The sequence below is a fragment of the Argentina anserina genome, chromosome 6 (genome assembly GCF_933775445.1).
Source record: "Argentina anserina chromosome 6, drPotAnse1.1, whole genome shotgun sequence".
Lineage (NCBI taxonomy): Eukaryota > Viridiplantae > Streptophyta > Magnoliopsida > Rosales > Rosaceae > Argentina > Argentina anserina.
This window is the reverse complement of record NC_065877.1, coordinates 33825478-33850687: the sequence shown is the minus strand read 5'-3', so window position 1 is coordinate 33850687 and position 25210 is coordinate 33825478. Positions and strand designations below refer to the sequence as shown.

General features: G+C 36.8%; 2 protein-coding genes across 3 annotated transcripts; both read left to right on the top strand.

The window, feature by feature from the left end:
• Nucleotides 1-1388: 1388 nt before the first annotated feature.
• On the top strand, nucleotides 1389-10287 carry LOC126800985 (agamous-like MADS-box protein MADS2). The gene is made up of 8 exons (XM_050528416.1): nucleotides 1389-1573; nucleotides 6351-6429; nucleotides 6615-6676; nucleotides 6850-6949; nucleotides 9468-9509; nucleotides 9639-9680; nucleotides 9960-10105; nucleotides 10194-10287. The coding sequence occupies exons 1-8, from the start codon at nucleotides 1389-1391 to the stop codon at nucleotides 10285-10287; spliced, it is 750 nt and encodes a 249-aa protein (XP_050384373.1).
• Nucleotides 10288-20122: 9835 nt separating this feature from the next.
• On the top strand, nucleotides 20123-25186 carry LOC126797576 (truncated transcription factor CAULIFLOWER A-like). Of its 2 annotated transcripts, none has more exons than XM_050524228.1 (8): nucleotides 20123-20577; nucleotides 22643-22724; nucleotides 23575-23639; nucleotides 24215-24314; nucleotides 24449-24490; nucleotides 24564-24605; nucleotides 24703-24830; nucleotides 24941-25186. In XM_050524228.1, the coding sequence occupies exons 1-8, from the start codon at nucleotides 20393-20395 to the stop codon at nucleotides 25053-25055; spliced, it is 759 nt and encodes a 252-aa protein (XP_050380185.1). In that variant the 5' UTR covers nucleotides 20123-20392; the 3' UTR covers nucleotides 25056-25186. The 2 variants fall into 2 exon arrangements, with proteins under 2 accessions (XP_050380185.1, XP_050380183.1); XM_050524226.1 differs by having other exon boundaries at nucleotides 24921-25186.
• Nucleotides 25187-25210: the final 24 nt, after the last annotated feature.

Genomic DNA, 25210 nt, shown 5'->3' with positions numbered 1-25210 from the left:
TTGGGGTCGTGACATGAGTACAAAGCCCACCCACTACACAAACTTACAATGATCAAGGCCCACATTTGAGAACCCACAAATGATGTGGACACCCAACCCAAACCAGCCGATTTCCAACGCCGACATATATATCGTCTTCTGTCGTTGGAGAGATGCATCGCACCATAGACCACCTCGCAGATCTCATTGCGCACCATCTGCCAACATCAGCAGTCGTAGAAGCAATATCACTGAAATTGGAGTTCTGCTCTCGCTGGGCAATCAGCCGAGAACCACCACATATCAGGCCAATTGGATCTGAATTCTGTCGTTGCACCACTTGACCCCTATCCAACCACCAGACACCTTGGCCATCAGGGAATTGATGTCGACCCGGATCCCAAATCCGGATCTAGGTGTCCTAAAGTTGATCACCTGTGAGTCGGGTCCTATGCCCCACCCCCAAACCGATGGAACCACTCCTCGTCGCTCCTCCGACTTCCCAGCAACATCTTTGATCCGCGCCAAAAGTCGGGAGAGAAAGCTCCTTAACAGTCTGACAAAATCTCCCTCCTTCTGGGATTTTGAGATTGAGATCCGCTTCGCTCCCCAATAAGAAAACAGAGAGATGCCGGAGTGGCTAAACTACCGATGGCCGCCACCCCCTAACCCTAGCAGAGAGCTGCTAGCTTTCATCTAGGGTTTAGTTAAAGACTTAAAAGTCTTGTATTATCGTTTTGTATAGAAAGTTAGATACTAGCAACCAGAAGTTAATTACCGTCTTCTCTTTGTTTTCAGCTTGTGGGGCAAAAGTCTCTTATAACCCTTACGAATAATGGAGTAGTGGGGTAAAAGGGGCGTAGGTCCTAGACACGCAAGCACCACGCGCTGAAAACTGAGGTTGGTTCTCCAACATAGCGAAAGAAAAGCCAAACAGATGGCAAAGAAAGGAAAGCGAGACTTGTATAAAACTAGAAAGAACACCAACCCTAAGTTTCTCATTCTGAGTTTTCTTGGTACACACATTGTGGAACCTGAGGTTAAAAAAAGCCTATGAAAAACTCTTGGACAACTCTCTCTTTCTCTATCACTCTCTAATCTCTATTCCCCCTCTATCTATATATCTATCTATCCGTCCCAGTCTAATATCTTTACTGTATCTTTCTTTAGGGCTAGCTTGCACTCAGTGAGTATCCCTATCTTTCTCTAGTTTTTACACAAATTTGGTTATAGTTTTGGTCCTGACAAAGAAAAGGAGGATAAGCTAGCTCCAAATATAGAACACACGAGAAATAGCAAAGAAAATATTGAGGAGATCAAGAGAAATTGGTGTATTCTAGAAAAAAAAGGGAAAGAAAAATTAAAGGCCAGGGTGTGTGTTGGATAAGACTAGTTTTACAATTAAGGAAATGGGGAGGGGAAGAGTGGAGCTGAAGAGAATAGAGAACAAGATAAACAGGCAAGTCACGTTTGCAAAGAGAAGAAATGGGCTCTTAAAGAAAGCTTATGAGCTCTCTATTCTCTGTGATGCTGAGGTTGCTCTCATCATCTTCTCTAACCGTGGCAAGCTCTATGAGTTCTGCAGCAGCTCCAGGTAATTCAGTTACTTCACATCACTCTCAAGCTAATTCTTTCATTAATTTCTTCATATGGGTTTTCATTGGGATCCATGAAATTAAATTCAGTTTCATACATCTTTTAAAATGCAAAGTCTCTATCTTTCATGAGTTTCGGCTCAACTGCAATGTTGGAAACATTCATCAATTAATTAACTAATTTCATAAGGCCGTTGTGACTTGTGAGTATATATTATGAGTCCCTTCATTATCCAACAGAGCTCTAGTTTTTTGCTCGTTTTTCCTTCCCTCTTGTGATTTATTGATTGGAGCTTATAAAGGTGGAGTTCTAATTTAAGTCTATATACTCATCCGTGTCACAAAATGATAGTTATTTTGTTTTTGATTGTTGGATCTGAACTCTACATCATAAAATACAATGATATATATTCTGAATTTTGTTTTTTCTTGTTTCTTCTTAATTTCTATTCTGACAGCAAATATTTTCTGTTTCATTATGTAATAACATAATACAGACATTTGAGTATTTGATGCATGAAATTTCTGATGAATCTGCATATCTTTCAAGCTTAAACAGCAGGAGATCTTTGCTTTCTTTACCACCAGCTAATTTGTTTTCTAGCTTCAAGTATATCTCCTTATAATTAGTGTCCTGAAGCTGAGAAATTAGAGTTCACTAATTATAATTATCTTTGCACAATCTTGTACTGGAAAAATAGAAATGCACATCTCAATAATTGAGAGAACGAGACTAATTTAGGTAGATTGGCGTGTTACAATGAAAAGTCTGAAAACGTGGATGATCATTTAGACACTTCTTTTTTGTACAGAATTTCGGATTCTAAAATGTTCTCTGGCTTGGCAAAGAAAGTTCTTTCTTGTGATTGTCCTGCAATTCGCATATTGACACATCTATCAACGAAGAAGATCTATCTATTGTACAGTGGACTAGTTGTGACTTCCTTTTAAGTTATGAAGGACTCGTTTGATTAGACCCTTAAAGCGTTCTAACAAGTTATTCATATTTTGACTTGTAATTTTTTTGAAGAAATTGAGACAAGTGATATAGTATTGTAGGGAGTCTAGCTTTTATTGTTTTATGGCTAGGGAACTGTTGCAATGGTGCATGCAGATCATGTTTTGTTGTTTGGTACTCCGGTTAATCTACTGTAATAATCCGAATTTTTAGAAACTAAATGTCAAGTATTTTCAAAGTGTTAAACTTGTGAAATTAATTCAAGATGACAATTGGAGATTTGCGACATTTCGAAACGAAAACGGAAACGTTCTCGGATCGTTTAATTAGAAAACGTAACGTTACCGCAACGTATAGATCGACTTTTATTCAGTCGCTCGGTTGCGAAAACTTCCTTCACGAAAGTCGTAGAGCTCATCGATACGAGTTCGTGGACACGTCACGCGTTTGAATCGGACGTCGGATGCGAAAGTTATTAACGTCGGAAGTTCGTTTCCGATTTTGGAAATAGTATAGAAGGAAGGAGAGGAGATTAAAAATCAGAAAATCAGTTTTTTTCTAAAAATCAGCTCGGGTACTGTTCACCCGAGCTCGGGTACTGTTCACCCGACCCAAAAACCTTCTCCGGCCGATTTCTCCACCATCCGACGTCGCCTCGTGTCGTGCCACCTATCAAACTGACGGGCTCGACGAGCTCCATCTTTTGGGCTACGCCTTGCACTCCGGCGACAACCACACACGGCGTAGAAACCGCCGGAAGTTACTGCTGTGGCGGCGCCACCTCCTCCGGCCACCATGGCTCGAGATTCTTGGGGGGTTTTGCTTGTCTCAGTCCCAGCAACATTCCCACAAAAGGAATTGAGCCAAATCGAAGTGTAAGTACCCGAATCAAAATTTCAATTTCTAGGGTTTGTGAATAGTGCCGATTTCATGTTCTTCGTTGTTTTGACTATTTAGACTCGGATTTAGACCTTGGTGTCAATTAGGAAGTTGTTAGAAATGTTGTTTAGGTTGTGGTGGTGAAATTTGGTGATGATTGGTGGCGGTCGGTGAACAGTAACGCCGAATGAATAGTAACTGTGAATAGTAACTCCGCATGAATAGTGTTCTGTAAACAGTAACTGTGAATAGTGATCTGTAACAGTAACTGTGAATAGTGACCTATAACAGTAACTGCGAACAGTGCGTGGTAAAACAGTACTATGAACAGTGTTTTGTTAAAACAGTTACTGTGAACAGTGGTTTAATAAAAACAGTGATTAGTAAACATGAACAGTGTTCCGTGAACAATGTTTTATGAACAACATTTAGCTGTGCTAAACTCGTCACCTGATATTTTAAGTATCATGCTATTAGGTGACTGACGAAACGAGTGAGGAAATTACTTTCAGGGTCGTGGAAGTTGCACGCAGGAAAAAAAGTGAGTAAAATCTCACATATTTACGAATCTACCCTTGCGGAGATTCAAGATTTTACAAGAGTTTTTAATATTGAATTACGACATGTATACGATATAGTGGATTATATATATATATATATTGTATAAATGGTAATAAGTACATATATATATATATAGTTTGCTATATTATATACTGTTATAAATTCATTGGGATTTGTCATTTTGATGACGAGAATTAAATATTGAGCATGTGACTTAATTTGTACAATATGAGGTGTGATTATTGTACGTGGTTTTAACATGGTGTTTGTTAAAACGTTTTGTCTTCGGACGAGTTTTGTTTTCGAATGAGTTTCGTCTTCGGACGAATTTTTGTCTTCGGACGTGTTTATGAAATATGACATGTATATGATATAATGGATTATATATATATATTGTATAAATGGTAAATATGTACATATATATATATATAGTTTGCTATATAATATACTGTTATGATTTTATCGTGATTTATGTCATTTTGATGACGAGATTTATATATCGAGCATGTGATTTTGATTTGTACAATATGATGTGAGATTATTGTACGTGATTTTAACATGGAGATTGTTAAAATGTTGATTTGTCTTCGGACTTGATTTGGTACAATATGATGTGAGATTATTGTACGTGTTTGGCAAGTCGGAACCTAGCCTTTGGCCGGGCGAAAGTTACGATACAGTTAGAGCTCTAGTCTGTCCGCCATAGTACTACATGTGAGGTAACGGGTGGTTATCTGCTCATGAGTACTCAGATTGTTTTGGATGTTGGGTAGCGGGTGGTTACCCAATATCAGCATAGTACTACATGTGAGGTAACGGGTGGTTATCTGCTCATGAGTACTCAGATTTTTTTGGATGTTGGGTAGCGGGTGGTTACCCAATATCAGCGTAGTACTGCATGTGAGGTAACGGGTGGTTATCTGCTCATGGGTACTCAGATTGTTTTGGATGTTGGGTAGCGGGTGGCTATCCAATATCGGCGGTGTATTACGAGAGGGGTAACAGATGTGTACCAGCGTTCTTGGTACCCGTAATATAAATGCATTTGGGTAACCAGAAGGGTTACTTAATTTCTCATGAGCGTTTTATTTCATATTTCTTTGGGACGACCAGATGGGCCGTCCATTGACTCATGAGTGCATTTATATTTGTTTGATTTGTGGATTTTCGTATATATATTAATATGCGAGTTATATTTTCATTTTACTCATACGAGCTGTAAAGCTTACCGGGTTTGTGTTTACAATCCCGGTGCACCAATTCGATGGTGTAGTGGATAACTCCGCAGGTGTGGATTAGCGGGAATTGACGGACCGCTCAGAGGACTTGAAGTTATTTATCCCCAGCTTGTGTGAGGATTTTGTGTGACTATCTTGTGAGGTTGTTGTGAGGATTATACACTTCCATTTGTTATAATGTTGAATTATAATTTGGGTTGTAATAATCAGTTTGACTGAGTTGTATTTTGAACTCAGAGATGATCCGCTGTGGCATTTTAAATGATTTCGATTTCATCGAGATTGTTTGGTGTTTAACGACTTTGAAATTTTGAGTTTTTAAGGTCGAAATTTTGGGGTCGTTACATCTACAGTGAAAAAGAAAATGTGGGGTTCATGCCATTTAATAATGATTAATTGCACATTTTATTATCTAACTACCATCACAGAACAGTGGATTAAAAACAAAAAATCAGTGGGATTCAATAATTCAATGTATTTACAAAATTTTCAATATAATTTTTTTCTGTGTTTGATAGATTCTGATTAAGTTGCATGGAAATCAGACTAAGTTGCATAGATTGATTTCCAGCTACTATTGCATGGTACTTGCTATAGAATTAAGGTTATTTTATAATTGTTTTTCTCTGTTTCTACTTGTATTAGAGATAGAAATTTCAAGCCTAAAGCCTCATTGGATAATATACAGCATACTAAGAAGTTGATAGTTTCGTGATAGTTATGAAAATTGATTCTATTTCTTCTAGTGATTGATAAAACAGCAAAGTTGGATTGGCTGCATGATTTGTATATATTAGAAGAATAACAGAGCTGTCAAAAACTTAAATACGTTCAGCTTGGTTGAAGTTCAGATAGAATGCATTTGAGTATATCCTTAGCTAAGCAACCAATATTTAAGTCAGCTAATGGTTGATCTATGTTTTTTATCGATCAGGATATACAAATAGCTTTAAAAGGTCTGCTTTTAACTGTGATGGTGTATATATATATGATTTCAAAGAGCATATTCATTATAGTTTCTGGACTTTCTTCTTGTATTAGTTGTATATTCTATTGTATTGAAACTTTTCATTTATCTATGTACTGCATGCTAATGAGGTCATCAAAAACCTCTTTTCCTTTTCTTCTTCCTTGAATTAGCATACTTAAAACCCTTGAAAGGTACCAAAAATGCAGCTATGGTGCACCGGAAGTCCACAAACCCGCCAAGGAACTTGAGGTAGCTAGGCCTAAAATTACTGCCTTTCTGTATTTCGGATCTAGTATTCTGGTATATGCCCGGCTTAAAATTTGAACTTTTCACTTGAAATCAAATGAGTTTAAAAGAAAGAAATACAATAAATCAGTTATAGAATAAACATTTGTTGTTTATAATGCTTGGTTGTTACGTTGCACATGTAGCAGAGCAGCTATCGTGAGTACTTGAAACTAAAAACTAGATGCGAGTCTCTTCAACAAACTCAGAGGTAATCTCTCAATGATATTAGTACGTACCAATAATAGCTGGCTTCGCCTCGCTCCAATAATTAGTACGTAGTGTATAAGCAGGTGTATCACAATGATTAAAGTCATTAAACAGATGTTTAATTATCATTAATAATCAGTCGGGAATTAATCATTTTCTGAATTGGTGCTATAGAAACCTTCTTGGAGAAGACTTGGGCCCATTAAACACGAAGGAGCTTGAGCAGCTTGAGCGTCAGCTAGAGTCCTCCTTGAAGCATGTTCGGTCTACTAAGGTATGTTGCGAAATAACCAATTAAAGACTTGTAATGTTAGTTTTACATCTATATATGCACTTGATCTCCATATCCCATTGAATAATATCGAGATTTCTTAGGCCAATATACGTACGTATAATTATAATGTACTCTGTCTTATATCTATCACTTGATCGATCTCCATATCCCATTGAATAATATCGAGATTTCTTAGGCCAATATACGTACATATAATTATCACGTACTTCGTCTTATATCTTGTCACCACCCCAAAATTTCGAGTATGAAACTCAAATTTTGTAGTCATGAAAAACTCTAAAACAATCTCAATAAAATCGAAATCATTTTAAGGTCACAGCGGATCATTACTGAGTTCAAAATACAACTCAGTCCAATCGATTATTACAAACTAAATTTATAATTCGACATTATATCAAATAGAAATGTAAAAATCCTCATATAAATCCACACAAATCCTCACCACAAGATAGGATAAAAACATCTTCGAGTCCTCAGAGTGGTCCATCGATTTCCGCTAATCCACACCTGCAGAATTATCCCCTACACCATCGAGTAGGTGTACCGGGATTGTAAACACAAACCCGGTAAACTTTGCAGCTCGTATGAGTCAAACAAAAAATACAACTCGCATAAAAATATATACGAAAATCCACAAAACATCAATTATAAATGCACTCATGACTCATCAGACGGCCCATCTGGTTGTCTAATAATGTGAAAATACATATGCTCATGAGAAGTTGGGCAATCCCTCTGTTTACCAAAATGCATTTATAATACGGATACTCATGAGCGCTGGTACCCCTCTGTTACCCCTCATGATAGTACACTGCCGACATTGGGCAACCACCTGCTACCCAATATCCAAAGTATGGGTACTCATAAGCCGATAACCCATATGTTACCTCTTATGCAGTACCTCGGCAGACAGACTAGAGCTCTAACTGTATCGTAATTTTCGTCCGGCCAAGGCTAGGTTCCGACATGCCAACACGTCTGAAGATTGGTCCGAAGACATAAACACGTCAGAAGACAAAAATGTTTTAACAAAACTCGATGTTAAAACCACTTGCCATCAATCATCTCATGATATTGCACAAATCGAATCAACATGCTCAATACATAAATATCATCACCAAAAATGAACTTATTCGCAACGAAATCACGACAGTATATAATATAGCAAACTATATATATGTAGCTATTTACCATTTATACACATACACATTCCACTATATCATATACATGTCATATTTCATTCTTTATAATTCAGCATAATCCTGAATCTCCGCAAGGGTAGATTCGTAAATGTGAGATTTTACTCACCTTATGATCATGAGCGTAATTTCCACGATTCCGAAAGTAAATCCTTTACTTAAAGTATCGATCACCTAAAATAGGTAAGAAGTGAATTTAGAATCGTCACGTAAAACCTTAAATGCCAAAACAGTAATAATGTTTTAGTGTTCAGTAATTTCTGATTTTACGAATTTACCCTTCTGAATTTACTTTTACAATTATTGTACGTAATTTACATTTACAATTACCATACGTAAAAGAAATTTACATTTACTATACGTAAATTACTTTCTTACAATCACCGTACGTAAAAATAACTTTTTACAAAATTTCTGTTTCGAAAACACTATTCAGCGGCGCTCACGCGCCGACTTCGACGGCGGCGGCGTGCTGCCAAAACTCTTCCTTTCTTCCTTCTCTACCCTCCTACGGTCTCAGACCGCCTCTAGGCTACCTCACATCCCCTCACGCGCCGCCTAAGGCGGCGGTATCTCCCCCCCTCCTCCTCCGATCCACCACTAAAACCCCACCAAATCAACAAACAAACACACCAATCAAACAAACAAGCAAACCCTTACCTTGTGAGGGTGTAGAATCGCCGAGAAGATCGCCGGAGGTGGAGCTCGACAGCGGCGGAGAAATCGTAGAGGCTTGGAGACGTCGCGCGGCCTCACGGCGGTGAGGCAAGGTGCGGGGAGCTCGAGGGTTGCTGCGGTGGTCCGCGCGGTGCTCCTGGGACTGGCGGTGAAGGCCACGGCGGCCTGAGGCGATTTCCTGAGGGCGAGAGAGAGAGAGAGAAAAGAGGGAGGCGGGGTGAGGAGAGAGGGGTTTCCGAAAATGGAAACCCTAATCTCAAAAACTTCATTTTTATACTCGTTTCTAAAATCAGAAACTAACTTCCGACGTTAATAACTTTCACATCCGACGTCTGATTCGAACGCGTGATGTGTCCACAAACTCGTATCGTCGAGCTCTACAACTTTTGTGAATGAAGTTTTCACAAACGAGTGACAGAGTAAAAGTCGATTCTCACATTGCGAAAACGTAACGTTTTTCTAAATAAAAGTTCTGATAACGTTTCCGTTTTCGTTTCACAACATCGCAAAGCAACCAAATGTCGTTTAATGAATTTCACAAACTTTATAAATTTAAAAACAATCTAATAAATTGTTCCGAAAAAATTGGGTTATTACATATCTATCTTTGGTTTTTGCAGACCCAGCATATGCTCGATCAGCTTTCTGACCTTGAGAGCAAGGTACCTATATATATACATATGTTCTATCCATCTATCTATGTTCTAAAGATAGCTAGGCGATGCAATTTCATGTTTGAAGATGTCATGGGGAGTAATGCAATTCATGTGCTTATATGGTTTTGATCGTAGGAACACATGCTAATAGAAGCCAACAGAGATTTGACAATGAAGGTAATTGGTTAATTGTAGTTGTAACTGGATTGAGACGTACGTCTGTTATAAATTCATGAGTACTCTGCAAAAATATAGTATTTGTATATAGGTTGTGAGTGTACGTTTATACAAATAATTGCATGTAGATCATCGAACTTTTGGATTTAATTGAGTTCTTTGAGAGTTGGCCGGGAATAATGTACAACTCTCATCCGGATAATGATCAATCCGAAAGAAAAAAATACCAGCTTTGAATATATCCGGATCTTCTTACATTTACCGTACCTGTTATTGCAGTTGGATGAAATTAATTCAGGGACTCAACTTAGACAAGCATGGGAACGTGGTCATAATCAGCAGACTATGCTATATGGAACTCAACATGCTCAAACTCAGGGACTTATTTTCCAGCCTTTAGATTGCAATCCCACCTTGCAAATAGGGTAATAAATATATTCATTATAAAAGTTACATTCTGTCCAATTATAAATTTACCAAAGTAATTTAGTGCCAATTATTTACTTATTGCAGGTACAATATTGCTGTGGGGTCACAGCAGATGACTGCAGCCACACCAGCCCATCCTCAACCAGTCAATAGTTTTATTCCTGGTTGGATGCTATGAGAATTGAGATAGCAGCAGCAGCAGCTAGCCTAGCAGATGGTCTTATACTCTTATATAATACCTACCAGTGATCATTGTTGAGTCTAGCACCATCTGACCATCATATAATAAGTCTCTTCACAAGGGCTCTTTGCCTTGAAATGAATGTATGCCTAGCTTGGTCGACCTGTACGTTACTTCAATTCATGCACCATTTCTATCCAAATGCATTCATGACTGGATGTGGTTGAACTATTTGTATAACTCCTATTTCAATATATGCTTATATGACTATCCTCATTTTTAATGGTCGATAAAGACCACTTTAATAAGGCATATATATATATATATATATATATATATATATATATATATATATTTTTAATGGTCTAACTTTTGGAAACTGCATATATATGATCGTTTGTGAATATTATTTTATTAATTAAGCTCCTCTCTAGATGAAGTCATAAACTAAAGAACAAAGATCACTCAAATAATAAATCATCTAATTAACCATCGATTGTCATTATACGTACTGTATAATGACCATATCACTCTGATGTGTATGTCAATTACTTGATCACACAGTAGCCAACTTTTTCAATATTATAATATGCAGGGGCATGCACATATATGTTTGAATTACAAATCATATAGACGTATGAGGGTTCGTCTGCTGTGCACGCGGTGATGGTGAGGTGTCATAACATGCACGTGGGGTGTAGGGATGTAGTATATGGAGGAAAAATGCAGCAGCGCATGATATAATTTTCTGACGTATGAGACCTTGTTTTAGTTTTCGAGTTCACCTAGTTGGCCTTTGATCGAAACACTCCTGATTGCCAGCCTGGACTTCTCATCTAGAAAATCTAGTATGACTAAATGTATCAAATGAGCTTCTAGCAAACTACAAATGTTTAGCTTCATATGTATTTGTAATATCCCAGAATTTTATAATTATTTTCTAATTATTGTTCGGAGATATTTAAATTGATGGTGATCAGATTATATAGTACAAAAGAGAAAACGAAAGTGTTCGAGCGTTTTATACTCAGATACGTTACCATGAGAGGTCAAGAGTTGACTTTTAATCTGTTAGGAATCTCAGAAAACTTTATTCATGAAAGTTGTAGAGTTCGTCAATACAAATTCTTGGACACACGACACTCCTAAATCGGAGTTCGTATGAAGAAGTTACGAATTAAAATGTATTTGGACATTTTTGGAAAATAGTATAAATAAGGGAATTAAAGAGAAAAAAAGGAGAAAAATCAGAAATTCGGATAGGTACTGTTCATGGATACTGTTCACCCGAAAATCCAGAAATTTTCTCCCGAGCAGCCAACTTTGGGCCGCCGGACCTCCGCCGTCCGGCCAGCATAGAACGGTGCACCAGTCCTGTTTGAAAGGTTGATGCGTCCCCTGTCGATTGGTGGCAGCGCCACCCGCCATCTCGCCGCCGTTTGGGAGCGGTGAAGCCCGGAAGTTCCCCCGAAAGTGCACAGTTCGCCGAACTTCAACTCATCGGATCCCCTTCCTCCGACAATCAATCAGTGAGATTCTTGTCTCATTTTGAAGGTCTCCTTCCATACTACAAACCCTCCAAAATATTTAACCCAAATCGTTATGTGCTAGGAGAATCAAAGAAAAGAAATTCTAGGTTTTAAATTGGGGTTTTCGGTTTTTGTTAAATTGAATTGTTTAGGCACACAATTGGACTTTGTGGTGAACTAGAAAGTTATTAGGAATGTCATTTAGATTGTGGTGCTGAAATTTGGTGGTAAAGAAACAGTGGCGCCGCATGAACAGTAACATTGTTATGTAAACAGTAAACCCGAACAGTGTTCTATAAAAACAATAAACACGAACAATGTTATGTGAACAACATTTAGTTGTAATGAAATCGTTAACTGATATTTTACGTATCGTTTTCAAAGTATTTTATCATGGTATTAGGTGACCGACGAAATGAGTGAGGGAATTACTTTTAGTGTCGTGGAAGTTACACGCATGAAATAAAGTGAGTAAACCTCACAATGATCATCATGATCGAAGTAGTATTATAACTATTGAATTTAGTTTGAGTTGTTACCATAATCGTTGCATCACTAGTTTATAAAAATTATTTTAAAATATGTTTTGGTTTAAATTAGGTGAACTTGATCGTTTACGGTTCATGGATAAGTGAAACGCTATTTTAATAAATGATTCTAAAAAGGTTTTAGTGATTATGGACTATGGTGAATGTGAGTAAATCTTACCATGACAAGTCTACCCTTGGCGGTGCTTATATTTTTGAATTATTAAAAAGAGTGAATCATGATATTTATATAATATAGTGGGTTATGTATGTGTACGAAAATGGTAAATACGATACATATATATGAGTTGCTATATTATATAATGTTTCGGTTTTATTTCAAATGTGAGATTATAATGTTGTGACTATATTCATATTGTTGTGCAAGAGTCATTCGAATGTAGTACAATAACATGTGTGGATTGTTATTGTACGTAGTTTTCACATTGAATCTTATTTAAACGTTTTCTATCTTCGGACGTGTTAGCAGTAATCAGAACCGAGCCTTGGTCGGGTGTCGTTTACGATTTAGTTAGAGCTCTAGTCTGTCTGTCGGTGTACTGCATGAGGGGTAACAGATGGGTTGCATGGGTCTCATGAGTTTCTATATTTTTGAGTGATATTGGGTAACAGATGGGCTGCTCAGTGTCTGTCAGTGTACTGTATGTGGGGTAACATATTGGTACCTGGGTCTCATAAGTATCCATGTTTTACATGATTTTAGGTAACCAGATGGGTTTCAAGTGCCTGTCGGAGTACTGCATGAGGGGTAATAGATGGGTTGCCTGGGTCTCATGAGTATCCAAATGTTTGTGTGATATTGGGTAAGTGGTAACATATGAGTTGCCCATTATCTGTCGGCGTACTGCATGAGGGGTAACATATGCGTACCTGGGTCTCATGAGTACCTGTATTTTAAATGTAATTGGGTAAACATATGGGTTGACCAATATTTCATGACTACCTATATTTTCAGATGCTATTAAACAATCAAATGTGTCATCCAGTTTTTTACGAGTACATTTATCTTTAAATGACATTGGTATTTTATTTTGTATAAGATGTGTGTTATACTATTGGTATACTCATACGAGCTGCAAAGCTTATCGGGTTTGTGTTTACAATCCCGGTGCACCTATTCGATGGTGTAGTGGATAGTTTTGCAGGTGTGGATTAGCAGAATTTAAGGGCTTTCTCTGAGGATTGTCGAAGATTTATTTCTTCTGTTTGTGGTGAGGATTGAGTGAATTTTACATTTCCATTGTTTATGTATTATTCAAGTCGACTGAGTCGTGTTGTGGACTCAGTTTTGATACACTGTTATTATAAGATGATTTCAATATATTTGAGATTGTTTTAGATCGTTCTATTTTATAATCTATTTTATTTATACTTTTGTAAACAATACTTCAAACTATTACAAATTGCATTGATCGATCGGTCGACCCTGAATATATTCCATCACATACGTACTTTGGACAGTTTCTCTTTCTTTTTTGATCCGATCCAAAGTGAAAACATAACGTACAATGATCGATCTTAATTTTATCATTACTAAGTTCATGAAAGAGGCCTTTGCCTTCTTCCCGAGCTAACGGGTTCGAAAGCTGGTATGGTGGTGATGGTAAAGGAGATGGTGGCAAAGGAGGTGGTGGCTTATTGTGGTCTTGTGCATCTTGTTTGATTCCCAAAACCCAAAAATAAGAAAAAAGAAATGTTCATGGAGGAACAATTTATCAATCGTTATTCAAGAACTCGCCGAAAACGAAGATATACGTACGTGAATATGCAATCCATACTAATCTGATTCAACACACGTACTACTCGCTGGTCTTATGAAGACATCTTACTTACATTTGCATGACAAAGTTCTGAAATTATATCTAGAACACGGGAATGCAATCCATATCTAGAAATTAAATGAGTTTTTGCACATTACAAAGAATTGAGGCAGCTCAATGATCGGTTACTGTTTTTGTTTATTGATGTGATCGATCGATCATGCATGTACTGTTGCATGCATGAAGAACCTTAATTAAAAGTCTGAAACTTTGTTGAAAGGAAATAGTGTAATACTATGAATTTTCGGGTTAGTTTTGTTTAAATTCTCTTAAGTTATTAAACTTGGAAATTGAATAAAATTGCATTTTTTTCGTTCCCTCGTCGTTGTCAAACGAAACGAAACCGAATTCGGAAATATAAATTGGAAAAACGTTATGTTTTATGTGACTTGAGAGTCGATTTTTATTTCATCGCTCATCTCTGAAAACTTCTTTCACAAAAGTTGTAGAGCTCGTCGATACGAGTTAGTGGACACATCACGCATTCTAATCGGACGTTGTATGAGGAAGTTATTATCGACGGAAGTTAGTTTCCGATTTTGGAAATTGTATAAAAGGAGTTTGTTTGGAAACCCTAGTTTCCAAAATAAGAAAATCTCTCTCTCTCTCTCTCTCTCTCTCTCTCTCTCTCTCTCTCTCTCTCAAAATCGCCTCCGTTGATCTTCTGTCTCCGGCCACCGTGGCCCTCACCGCCGGTCCCAAAGGCACCGCACGGCCTCCATCTCCTACCCATGAACTCGACACGCCGTCTCACGTCGCTTTAAAGCTCTATCGGTGATCCTAAGATTCTACAGTTTCCGCCGCCGTCCAAGCTTCTTCTCCGGCGACACCAGAGCATGGGGCCAGCTCATCTTCACCGATTCTCACCACCGGTGCCAACTGCAAGCGATTTGGGGCTCAAATCGCGCCACCACCACGTCCTCCACGAATTCGACCACCATCGGCATCTCGAGCTCTTCCGGTGACTTCCCGAAGATAATAGGGTCCAATATAGGTACGAAAATGTCTATAATCGTGTGATGTACATTTTGTATGTTGATTGTTTGGTGGTTTGAAGAGTTTCGGAGGTGAGAAGGGACAGCTCGTGCTGCCGCCTAGGGCGGCGCGTGAACAATAAATTCTGAACAGTAATTTTGTAAAAGTAATTTCTGAACAGTAAATCTCACTATGACGAGTTTATCCTTGGTGGTGACTCATATTTACGTTTATTAGAAAAATCGAACTATGACATGTATATAATATGGTGGGTTGTGTATGTGTATAAATGGTAAATACGATACATATATATGGGTTATTATATTATATATTGTCACGTTCTTATTTCCAAATGAATTATACTGTGGCAACTATATTTATTTTATTTGAGCAAGAGTCGCTTGGTTGTGGTACAATAACATGTGTGGATTGTTATTGTACCTGGTTTTAACTTTGAGTTTTGTTAAAACGTTTTTCTATCTTCGGACGTGTTGGCAGTAATCGGAACCAAGCCTTAACCGAGTGTCAGTTACGATTCAGTTAGACCTCTAGTCTGTCTACCGGTATACTACATGAGGGGTAACATATGGGTTGCATGGGTATCACGAGTACCCATATTTTTGTACGATATTGGGTAACAGATGGGTTGCCCAATTATCGGGCGGCGTACTGCATGAGGGGTAACATATGAGTACATGGGTCTCATGAGTACCCGTATTTTAAATGTAACTAGGTAAACAGATGGGTTCCCCAATGTGTCATGAGTGCTTATATTTTCAGTTGTTATTGGACAACCAGATATGCCGTCCAATGTTACAAGCACATTTATTTTTAAATGCCTTTGGTATTTTCTTATCATGCGACATGTGTTATACTAGTGGTTTACTCATACGAGTTGTAAAGCTTACCGGGTTTGTGTTTACAATCTCGGTGCACCTATCCGATGGTGTAAGAGATAGTTCTGCAGGTGCGTATTAGTAGAATTGGAGGACTTTCACTAAAGATTGTCGAAGTTGATTTATTCTATTTGTGGTGAGGATTGAGCTGATTTTACATTTCCATTTGTTATAATATTTGAATTATAAATTGGTTTTGTAATAATCAAATCGATTGAGTCATACTTTGAACTCAGTTTCGATACGCCTTAACTATAAAATGATTTCAAATTATTTAAAATTGTTTTAAGGTTTTTCATGGCTTCGATTTCAAGTTTTATCACTCGAACAAATAGCATATGGTAGTTGTTCCGGTGTATTTTGGGGACCTCGATCAATTAATATCTAATAAGCGGGTGTAATTACAGACTAGCTAAAGGGTCTCTCTCTCTCGCTCTCTCTCTCTCGCTCTCTCTCTCGATTCCTTACAAGTACATACAAATAATATATACCTGGCTAGCTTTCCAGAGTCGTATGGGAGCTGGCCAAAGCTATCGATCAGTCATCAGTGAAGCTGTGAACTGATCCATCTCCAGCTAGTTTATAGAGTATATATTCGAAGAAAATAGGGTTTTGCCTATAAATAGGAACCGCATTGATAACCAATCCTCCACACTCAGATATAAAATTAGTCACTAACTATGCGAGGGATCTAGTTTGTACCGAAGTTGATCCCCGACCTATGTCGTATATATAAAGCAGGTCGATTGGATTATTAGAGAGGACTTCAGCTCGATTGTTTGAAGGCTAGGGTTTGAATCCACTAGAAAAAATAGATCAAAAAAAAAAAAAACTAAGTCTGGACGTACAATATTTACCAAGTTTTGATATACCAATATGACTTACGTACAATTATCACGAGATAAAACTATAACGCAACTCAATTCTTTAGGGATGATCAAATTAATGAAAAGCTATATCAATATTTTTAATCGACACAAACTTTCAGTATGGAGTATACGCATGTAAGTGAATGTAACTGATACAGTACGTATTTTGATACTTATTAGTCCGCATGTAACTGATATTAGTTATTTGCTTAAGTTTTATACACAAAGTAAATTTAAAATTAACAAACTACTAATAAGTGACAGACAACCTTTTGGTTTACAAAAAACTCACTTCCTAATTTGATAGAGCAAATTATGACCAAAAGTTACAAATAAAAACCACGTAATGGCAAGTTGCCACATGTTATATGATATTTTACTTTTTTTACCCCTCTTTAGCTTATCACGTTTAAGTGAATTCAAAATTTATTTTCACTATCACATATCATATCTACATGTGTACCTGCTACTGTAACTAAAACGTTACCCGCTACTGTCGACTAAAAAGCTACATGTTATTGTTGACTGAGAAACTAGCCGCTATTGTCGATTATGAGACTAACTAATTAAATAATTTGCTACTGTCAAGTATGAAACTAGTTGCTACTGCCAACTTGAGATGTGTTACTGTCGGCTGTGAAGATACCTACTACTGTCGACTATGAATCTAACTACTACTATTGACTGTGGTTTTTGGTAATCAAAATTTGAAATTTTAAAGTTTCTCAAAAGATATGCAATATGGTATTTAAATGAAAGCCTATGACGTAATGAACAACTTTATATATTAGCTCACCGTTAAATTGTCGGTGGTTTGGCCGGAAAATTAAAATTGTCGGAAAAAAAAAACTAAAAAATGAGGAGATATAAACTTGTTAAATCTAGGAGTGACATCTTGGTAAGTTTTACCAAAATAGTGGCAATTTAGACATTTCAGCATTAATTAATTAATCAGGTTTGAGTTCACTCATTTTTGGGTTTGGACTTATGTCCAAATTTTTATAAGAAATATGGAAAGTGAGTTTTTAGTTAACTAATCAAATGTCTAGTACTACTATATAATTTTCTAATTTAAAATATGTTTCCATTACCAAAGTTCAATATCTTGTGTGTTAATTAAGAGTTTTACCAAAAAAAAAAAAACAAAATCATAGCGATCCAAACGATTGTGTGTTTTCTTTTATACTCATGAATCTGAGGAACATATACGTGGTAGCTAGGTAACTAAAACACGTACGTACGTTTTGCATAAGAACATGAATTTTAAGCTTATAGTTGAATCATTTAATTTCAAGTATATATATATATATATGTATACATATGTATATATATATATATATATGACATTATATAAATCCATGCATGTAACCTATAGCAAGGTTACCCCAACTGATTTCTATAAATCAATAAACTTCATCCAACATGCAGCAGATAGACGATAGAGTGGAACATGTTGTGTATGCGAGAGAAAAGTTCAGAAATCTGCAAAAATATTGTTTATGAGTTCTTGTAGATGCAGCATTGCCGATACTCGAATTGAAATGCCCTAGTGCGCACGACGAAAACTGATTCTTATATCTATCATACCAACATAAGTTATATGTATTATTATTACATTGCAGCATCAGAAGTTGGACCACAACATTATGTTAATTCCTTAATTGTAGTACGATTTACTGTGCCAATGTACAGAAATTTGAATTCCAGAAAATTATGGTGCTCCTTGTCTGAGATACCGTAAGAGATTATATCAATAGTTGAGTTCTATGATAAATTAATATGGCCCTGAATTCTGATAAGTCGTAACATATTGAATCTGGAGAGTACATGTAGCCGGTGTTGCCGGGATTTACTCTGGTGGGGGCCTGGCGTGCCTGCCACTTGTTAAGAGCTAGTAAGAGGACGCTGCAAATTCGCCGACCTTCAAACCAAATTGGCTTAGGTAGTTAGGTACATGTTTGCCAGTACGTGTTAGCAGCTTGGATTGTTCATGTCTATGTCTTCCCTTCTTCGGTGTCGGCCTAGCTCTCTGAGGTGTGTCTTGATCGATCGGTGCATGTCGTCATGTTGAGTCGACTGGTTTTCTGGCTATCGCTCGGATTTATAGTGCTAATTAATTCTCATGGTCCCGACATATATCCTAACATGCAGAATATTCGGGGATTTTATACGCACATGATATACATGCGCTTATTAATTCCTTTGTATTGCACTTGATATGAGGTGTATTTGATTAATTATCCCAGATCGATTGTTTTCGAAATATCATCTCATTAGCTAGAGATGTTCGAGATATAAGTCATATAACAAACCTTTTTGTTGTACTTAAAAATATATTATGATTTACATATATCTCACTCATAATAGATTGAGTCTGTAAGAAAGACTAATTAATATGAGATTATATATTTACTTATATAGAACTGTTAGTGTAATTAAATCACTACTCCCCTATATATGTCGATTTAATGCATCAAATAATACGATTTATTCAGTGACTGCCTTTCCGCCTACTATTCCGATCACTAGAAAACTAGCCGCGCCGTCCATGTCCTAGTTAGAGGGCCGCGCCGGTATGTGGCACGTACACATGGTCAATGCCGAGCAGGAATATTGGAATCGATGAGGCCTATAGCTCTTGCTAATTGCTATATATCTTTTTTTTTTTTTGCTATATATATCCTCGAGGCAAACCAACGTCGATTGTATTCAACGAGGCCCCAACCGAGGTTTTCATGTATTTACAGAGGTAGAATTAAACTGCCCTTAGCACCATGTCTAACACTTGTGACATCGGAAGGGATAGGAGTGCTAATACAACTGGATGTGGGTCGAGTTCGACCACAAAGAGCACGCCCTCCTCCTCTTTTGTATGAAAGAATAGAGCGTATTATATTCAGAGACTCGCCTTCATTCCCTTCAAGGAACATATCTTTGGTCCCGCGCGCTATGATATATCTAAAATAATTTAGTAATATATCATTGTATGGACATGTCTCTGTTAGCCTTGTGTGAATAATTCGAGACATGAACAACTGTTTCCCTCACATCATCGAAAAAAAACAACTGTTTCACTCCTTTCAGCCAATGACAACTCGACAACGCACATCCCCCAAACTACCCTGGTTTGCGAAATACCAGTCTTTCACTCACAGACTCTCCTGGTTTATTTTCCCATATGTACGAGCCTTTTGTTCCCAAAAACTCCACCCCAACACAAAAATAGACAGATACCCAAAGAAACTCACATTTTCACTACCAGTCTACCATTACTAGGAGAACGACAAAGATACCAAAACCCTCGTCATGCTTTCCTTTTAAATCTTCTTTTCCTGAACCAACCGTATTAGGGTTTTTCCATAATTTTTGCTATTTTGGTGATAAGTTTCCCTGTAGGAACTGATATCGTCTACAGCCTTTTCTTCCTTTTGTTAATCAGAGAGAAAGTTTGCTTGATTGCTCAAAATGGGAAGAGGCAAGGTTCAGCTGAAGCGGATCGAGAACAAGATCAGCAGACAAGTAACGTTCTCGAAGCGAAGAACTGGATTGCTTAAGAAAGCTCATGAGATCTCAGTTCTCTGTGATGCTGAGGTAGCTTTGATTGTCTTCTCCACCAAAGGCAAGCTCTTTGAGTATGCTACCGATTCCAGGTATATATATGTATATGCTTCGTGAGTGCTTAAACTAAGCCTCTGTGTTTGTATATTGCTCTTGTTCCACAGATTCAATCAACACATGAGTGTTTAATATTTAGTTTTATCCTCGATCTCTCCACTAAAATCAACCCACAAACGCTTTTCCGAAACCACATCCGCTCCATCAAACCACAACCCTTTTTCTTCTTCCTTCTCTGAATTTGTTTTTTTTTTCAGACCTCTTCACATCACCCTCTCTAAATCTTCACAAATTTTCAAGGTACTAACTTTCTTTTACCCTCCCGTTAGTTGTTATCAGCTGCTATCTTGTAATGGATTTGTTTTCACTCTGCTTCGTTTTTGTCTAAATACCTCTCCTTAACCGGGTTTGAGTCTGTGTATTTTGACTATTTTCATGTCTGTCTTGATATTATTGGTTTATGGAAAATTCAGATGGGTGTTTGATGGGGCTGAAAGTATTTAATTCATTAGATGGTTCTTTACTGAAAAGGCTAAATCCTGGTTTTATGCACTTTTGCTATGTTGTTGTCCAGTGAAGAACCATGTACTTGTAGTGTAGCTGGACTGTGTTCACTCCGAAAAATAAAAAAAAAACTAGCTAGAGGACAAATCATCAGATGTATGAGCAGTAATAAATTAACAAGCCCTGCTAATTAGTAATAAGTAATAACAAGCCCTGTTAGATGTGTTAATTTGTAGCTAGTATAATATTTCCAAAAGGATGTGCAAGTATGTTTCGAATAGACGACTCAGAACTCGAAAGAAAGAAAAGGGAATATATACAATCCAAATATATATCCAATCCAAGTAATAGTAGTCCATGAGCATGTGATGCTTATCAATCAAGTACATCTAAGATTAGTAGCACTTCTTATTAGTTTTAAATAAACAACTCGTTTGCTGTTTAAAAAAAGTACATTAACAATTTGTTTACAGGTAAAATGTGTCGTGATTGTATATTCGTAATATTCTTTTTCATGTATATATGTTTATTTTGATTTTTGGTAGTACGTTTCTGCTCAGTAGTGTAATCGATTTCAGAAAGGTGTCAAGGAAAATAGAGGCAGCTAGGTTTTCCAAATTAGTATTGCATGGAAGTTGACATTTCACAAAGTTTGGAGTTTGGACAACATATGGTAAAAATCAAAAGCATGAGCTGACTAGATCTGAATATGATCTTGGAATATGAGTAGCTATAGATTCCTGAGTTAATACCGAAACTAGTCTACCTAGCTGCAAAAAATTGAAAGTAGCTCTATCTGCATTCTTGTTCACGTGCATGCAGAATCAGAATCATCCCTATACGATTTGGAATTTTAATCTAAAGTCCAGCTTCCTTTCAAGAAAAAAAGAAGAAGAAGATCGACCTCGTCTCATAACTCAAACTATCCCGGCTATCTGCTAGTTACTACTATGAAATTATTCTTATCTATCATTCACATCTTCATAACATGCATTAACTAAAATGGTTCTCAATACATCTAATTGGATCCAATAGCTAGCTTGGTTTTAAGTTTTTTTTTTAAATTTTTTTTAATTTTTTTTAATTTTTTTTATGCCTTAAAGGTTTTAAGTTCAAACAGAAAGATGGACACCAAGTATCTTCACCAAACATGATAGAATTAGATTTTTGTTTCGTATATCTCTCACTCTATTCTCGTCCACATTATTCATGTTCAAGAATTTCACTTTTCTTCGAGTTGCTCCTATTTAGCTTTGGTAAAGTTATTTGTCCGGCTATGTCCTAACAACTTAATCATTGACGAAGCGTACCTGTTGTTTGATATCTACCTCATCTGTCAAGAGGCATACCTAATAAATTTCTATCTTTTGGTTGTGATATATGATATACATCTGCAATATCAGCTAGTATTTACATACAAATACTGCATCCCATGCATGATCAATCATATATTTGAGCTTCCTAATTAACTTGTTCAATAATGAGCGATATGAGTTTAAGAATTGTGTTCAATGACTTCAATCCCATACTTCTAGTTCGATATAATGTCATTATTAAATTGTGGTTCTGATCTTTTCCTTCTTTCTGAATATTTAGCATGGAGGGGATCCTGGAGCGGCATGAGCAGTACTCCTATGCAGAAAGGCAAAGCATGTGTTTTCCTGATTCAGAATCACAGGTATTGTTCCTATATATTCTACCTAGCTAGATAGCTGGTGCTAGTTAGCTAGTATATATGTATTTGTGTTTGTGCCTTCAATGTATGTGTGTGTCTACATATATGCCTTAAAATGATGACTTGATATGGTTTTCTTAGGTAAATTTCATTTCTTTTAAGATAAGGATCTACGTTTCCATTAAATTGATCGATCATGTATAATAACTTAATAATGCATAATATTTAAACTAATTAAACCATTCAATACAACCATTTGCTTAGGAATGCAGACAAGTTTATACCTAACCATTTATTTGTCTTCATGGTTTTTCTGCTAGTTACAATAATTTGCTAAGACTTAAAAATTTTGAATAATTTATTTCCCATAAACTGGACTGGAGATGTTTTTACGTTAGTAGTCGTATGCATTCTAAGTCGTGCTTTATAGCAAGCTTGTATTACTTTAGGCTAGTAGAGAGTCTACACTCCAAGTTTTTTTTTATCCTTTTAAGGGATTTATTGGACCTGGTACAGTGGTACATTCATTGTTTCTTGAGTTCTGTTTATGTGAATTTTGGATTTTGATCAAGAAGGCTTCACGAACATGAGCATCTTTGATCGGCTTTGAGTAAAGTTCATAATTAGCTAAAGTAAAGATAGAGATTTGAACAAAGCTAGCTATTAAAAAGGAGCTCCTAATCTTGAAGGGTACGTACAAGTACGTGTGTTCAACCTAAATTACATGTTAGTCGCTGTGCAATAATTGCAATTTCTGTTTATGTGAACTTACATGATGGTTATTAGCTGATTAATTTGAAATATGCTTTTTATATAACCCTTTGTTGCATGCATGCTGGTTTTGGGTATATAGGGAAGCTGGTCCATGGAATTTCCCAAGCTAGCGGCAAGGATTGAAATCTTAAAGAGAAAAATAAGGTATTTTTTCCTTAAATGTTAATTAATACATACATGAATGAATATGCAACGAGTTAGGATCGATGATTATAAGTTTCTGTTCTAACAGTTCTATTTACCAATATTTTAAAAAACTCGTCTCAAGGCTCGCCTGAGGCTTAAAAAGCTTAAAACTACTTACATAACGCCTATGTTTTTCGGTTTGGGCACCGAGGCTCGCCTTTTACGCCTTATGTTACGTTTTTTACGCATTTTACTACGCCTTAGAAAATAATCTTTTTAAGTATTTTTTATATTTGTTTATATAATGTGTTTAATTTGGTGAAAACTATTTAAAACGTTTGGATTATGATTTTCATTATATCTAAATGCAATAAATTAGTAAGTTCTTATGTATACATGTTCTTTTTTTATATGTTTAATTATATATTTACACATTTAGCTACTAATTTTTTATAACATAAGGCTTACGCCTTATGCGCCTCAAGTTCTAAGGCTCAAGACTCAAGAAAACGTCTTGGGTACGCCTTCGCTTTTTAAAACATTGCTATTTACTCTGAATCTCTGATGGTCTCTATTTTGATCAACTTCTCAAGGAATTACACGGGAGAGGATTTAGACCCCTTAAGCTTGAGGGAGCTTCAAAGTTTGGAGCAACAGATTGATATAGCTCTGAAGCGCGTACGAGCAAGAAAGGTATGTAGCTAGCTTGATTTATCCTAGTCAACATAAACACTGAGCAAGAGTTTATCTAACTGATCTAGCTAGCATAGTTTCCAACCTATCCCATTTATAATACTCATATCATAGTTGTTTTTGGCTTTGTTCAGAACCAAGTAGTGCACGAATCCATCTCAGAGATGCAGAAGAAGGTATGTTTGTATTAACTGCATATAAATGCATTTTTGTGTGGAAGTCTTCTCACATTATTCGTGACAATTTCAGCAAAGGACATTGCAAGAGCAAAACAACTCGCTAGCAAAGAAGGTAATATTAAATAGGGAAAGCATACTGGATGGGTTCATAGCTATTTCTAATTGGGTTACAGATGAATAGTACATCTAAAGTGTAAATTAACCAACAGCTCAAGGAGAATGAAAAGCTTCTACAAGGAGAACATAATGATAGTCAGCAGGCAAACCCCTCAACCCTTGTGTTAATGCCGCCTCAGCAACCTCCATCACCAGCACTGCTCTCTTCTCAAACTGTTGGGTACGTATGCACATACTTGTGTTATGTTTATGTTACAGATTGCTCCTAATACAGTCTGTAATTTGCATTGATACATTTGAGTACTGACAGTACTAAGTATGCAAATTCAGTGGGGCTTTCCAAGGTAGAAGTGATGCAATGGATAAAGATGATGGGAGAAGAATTCAGCCTCAGCCTGCTAGTAGCACAGTCATGCCACCATGGATGGTTAGCCATTGGAATTAATGATGACTGCAAATCACATCAGAAACATATGTAATGAATAACATCTTAATGTCTAATTTGGGTTGTGTATCAACTGCAAGATTTATCAGGACATCCGCTAATATTATTTACCCGTCTTTAAAGAATAAGAACGAGAACGCTTGCAAAACAAAATT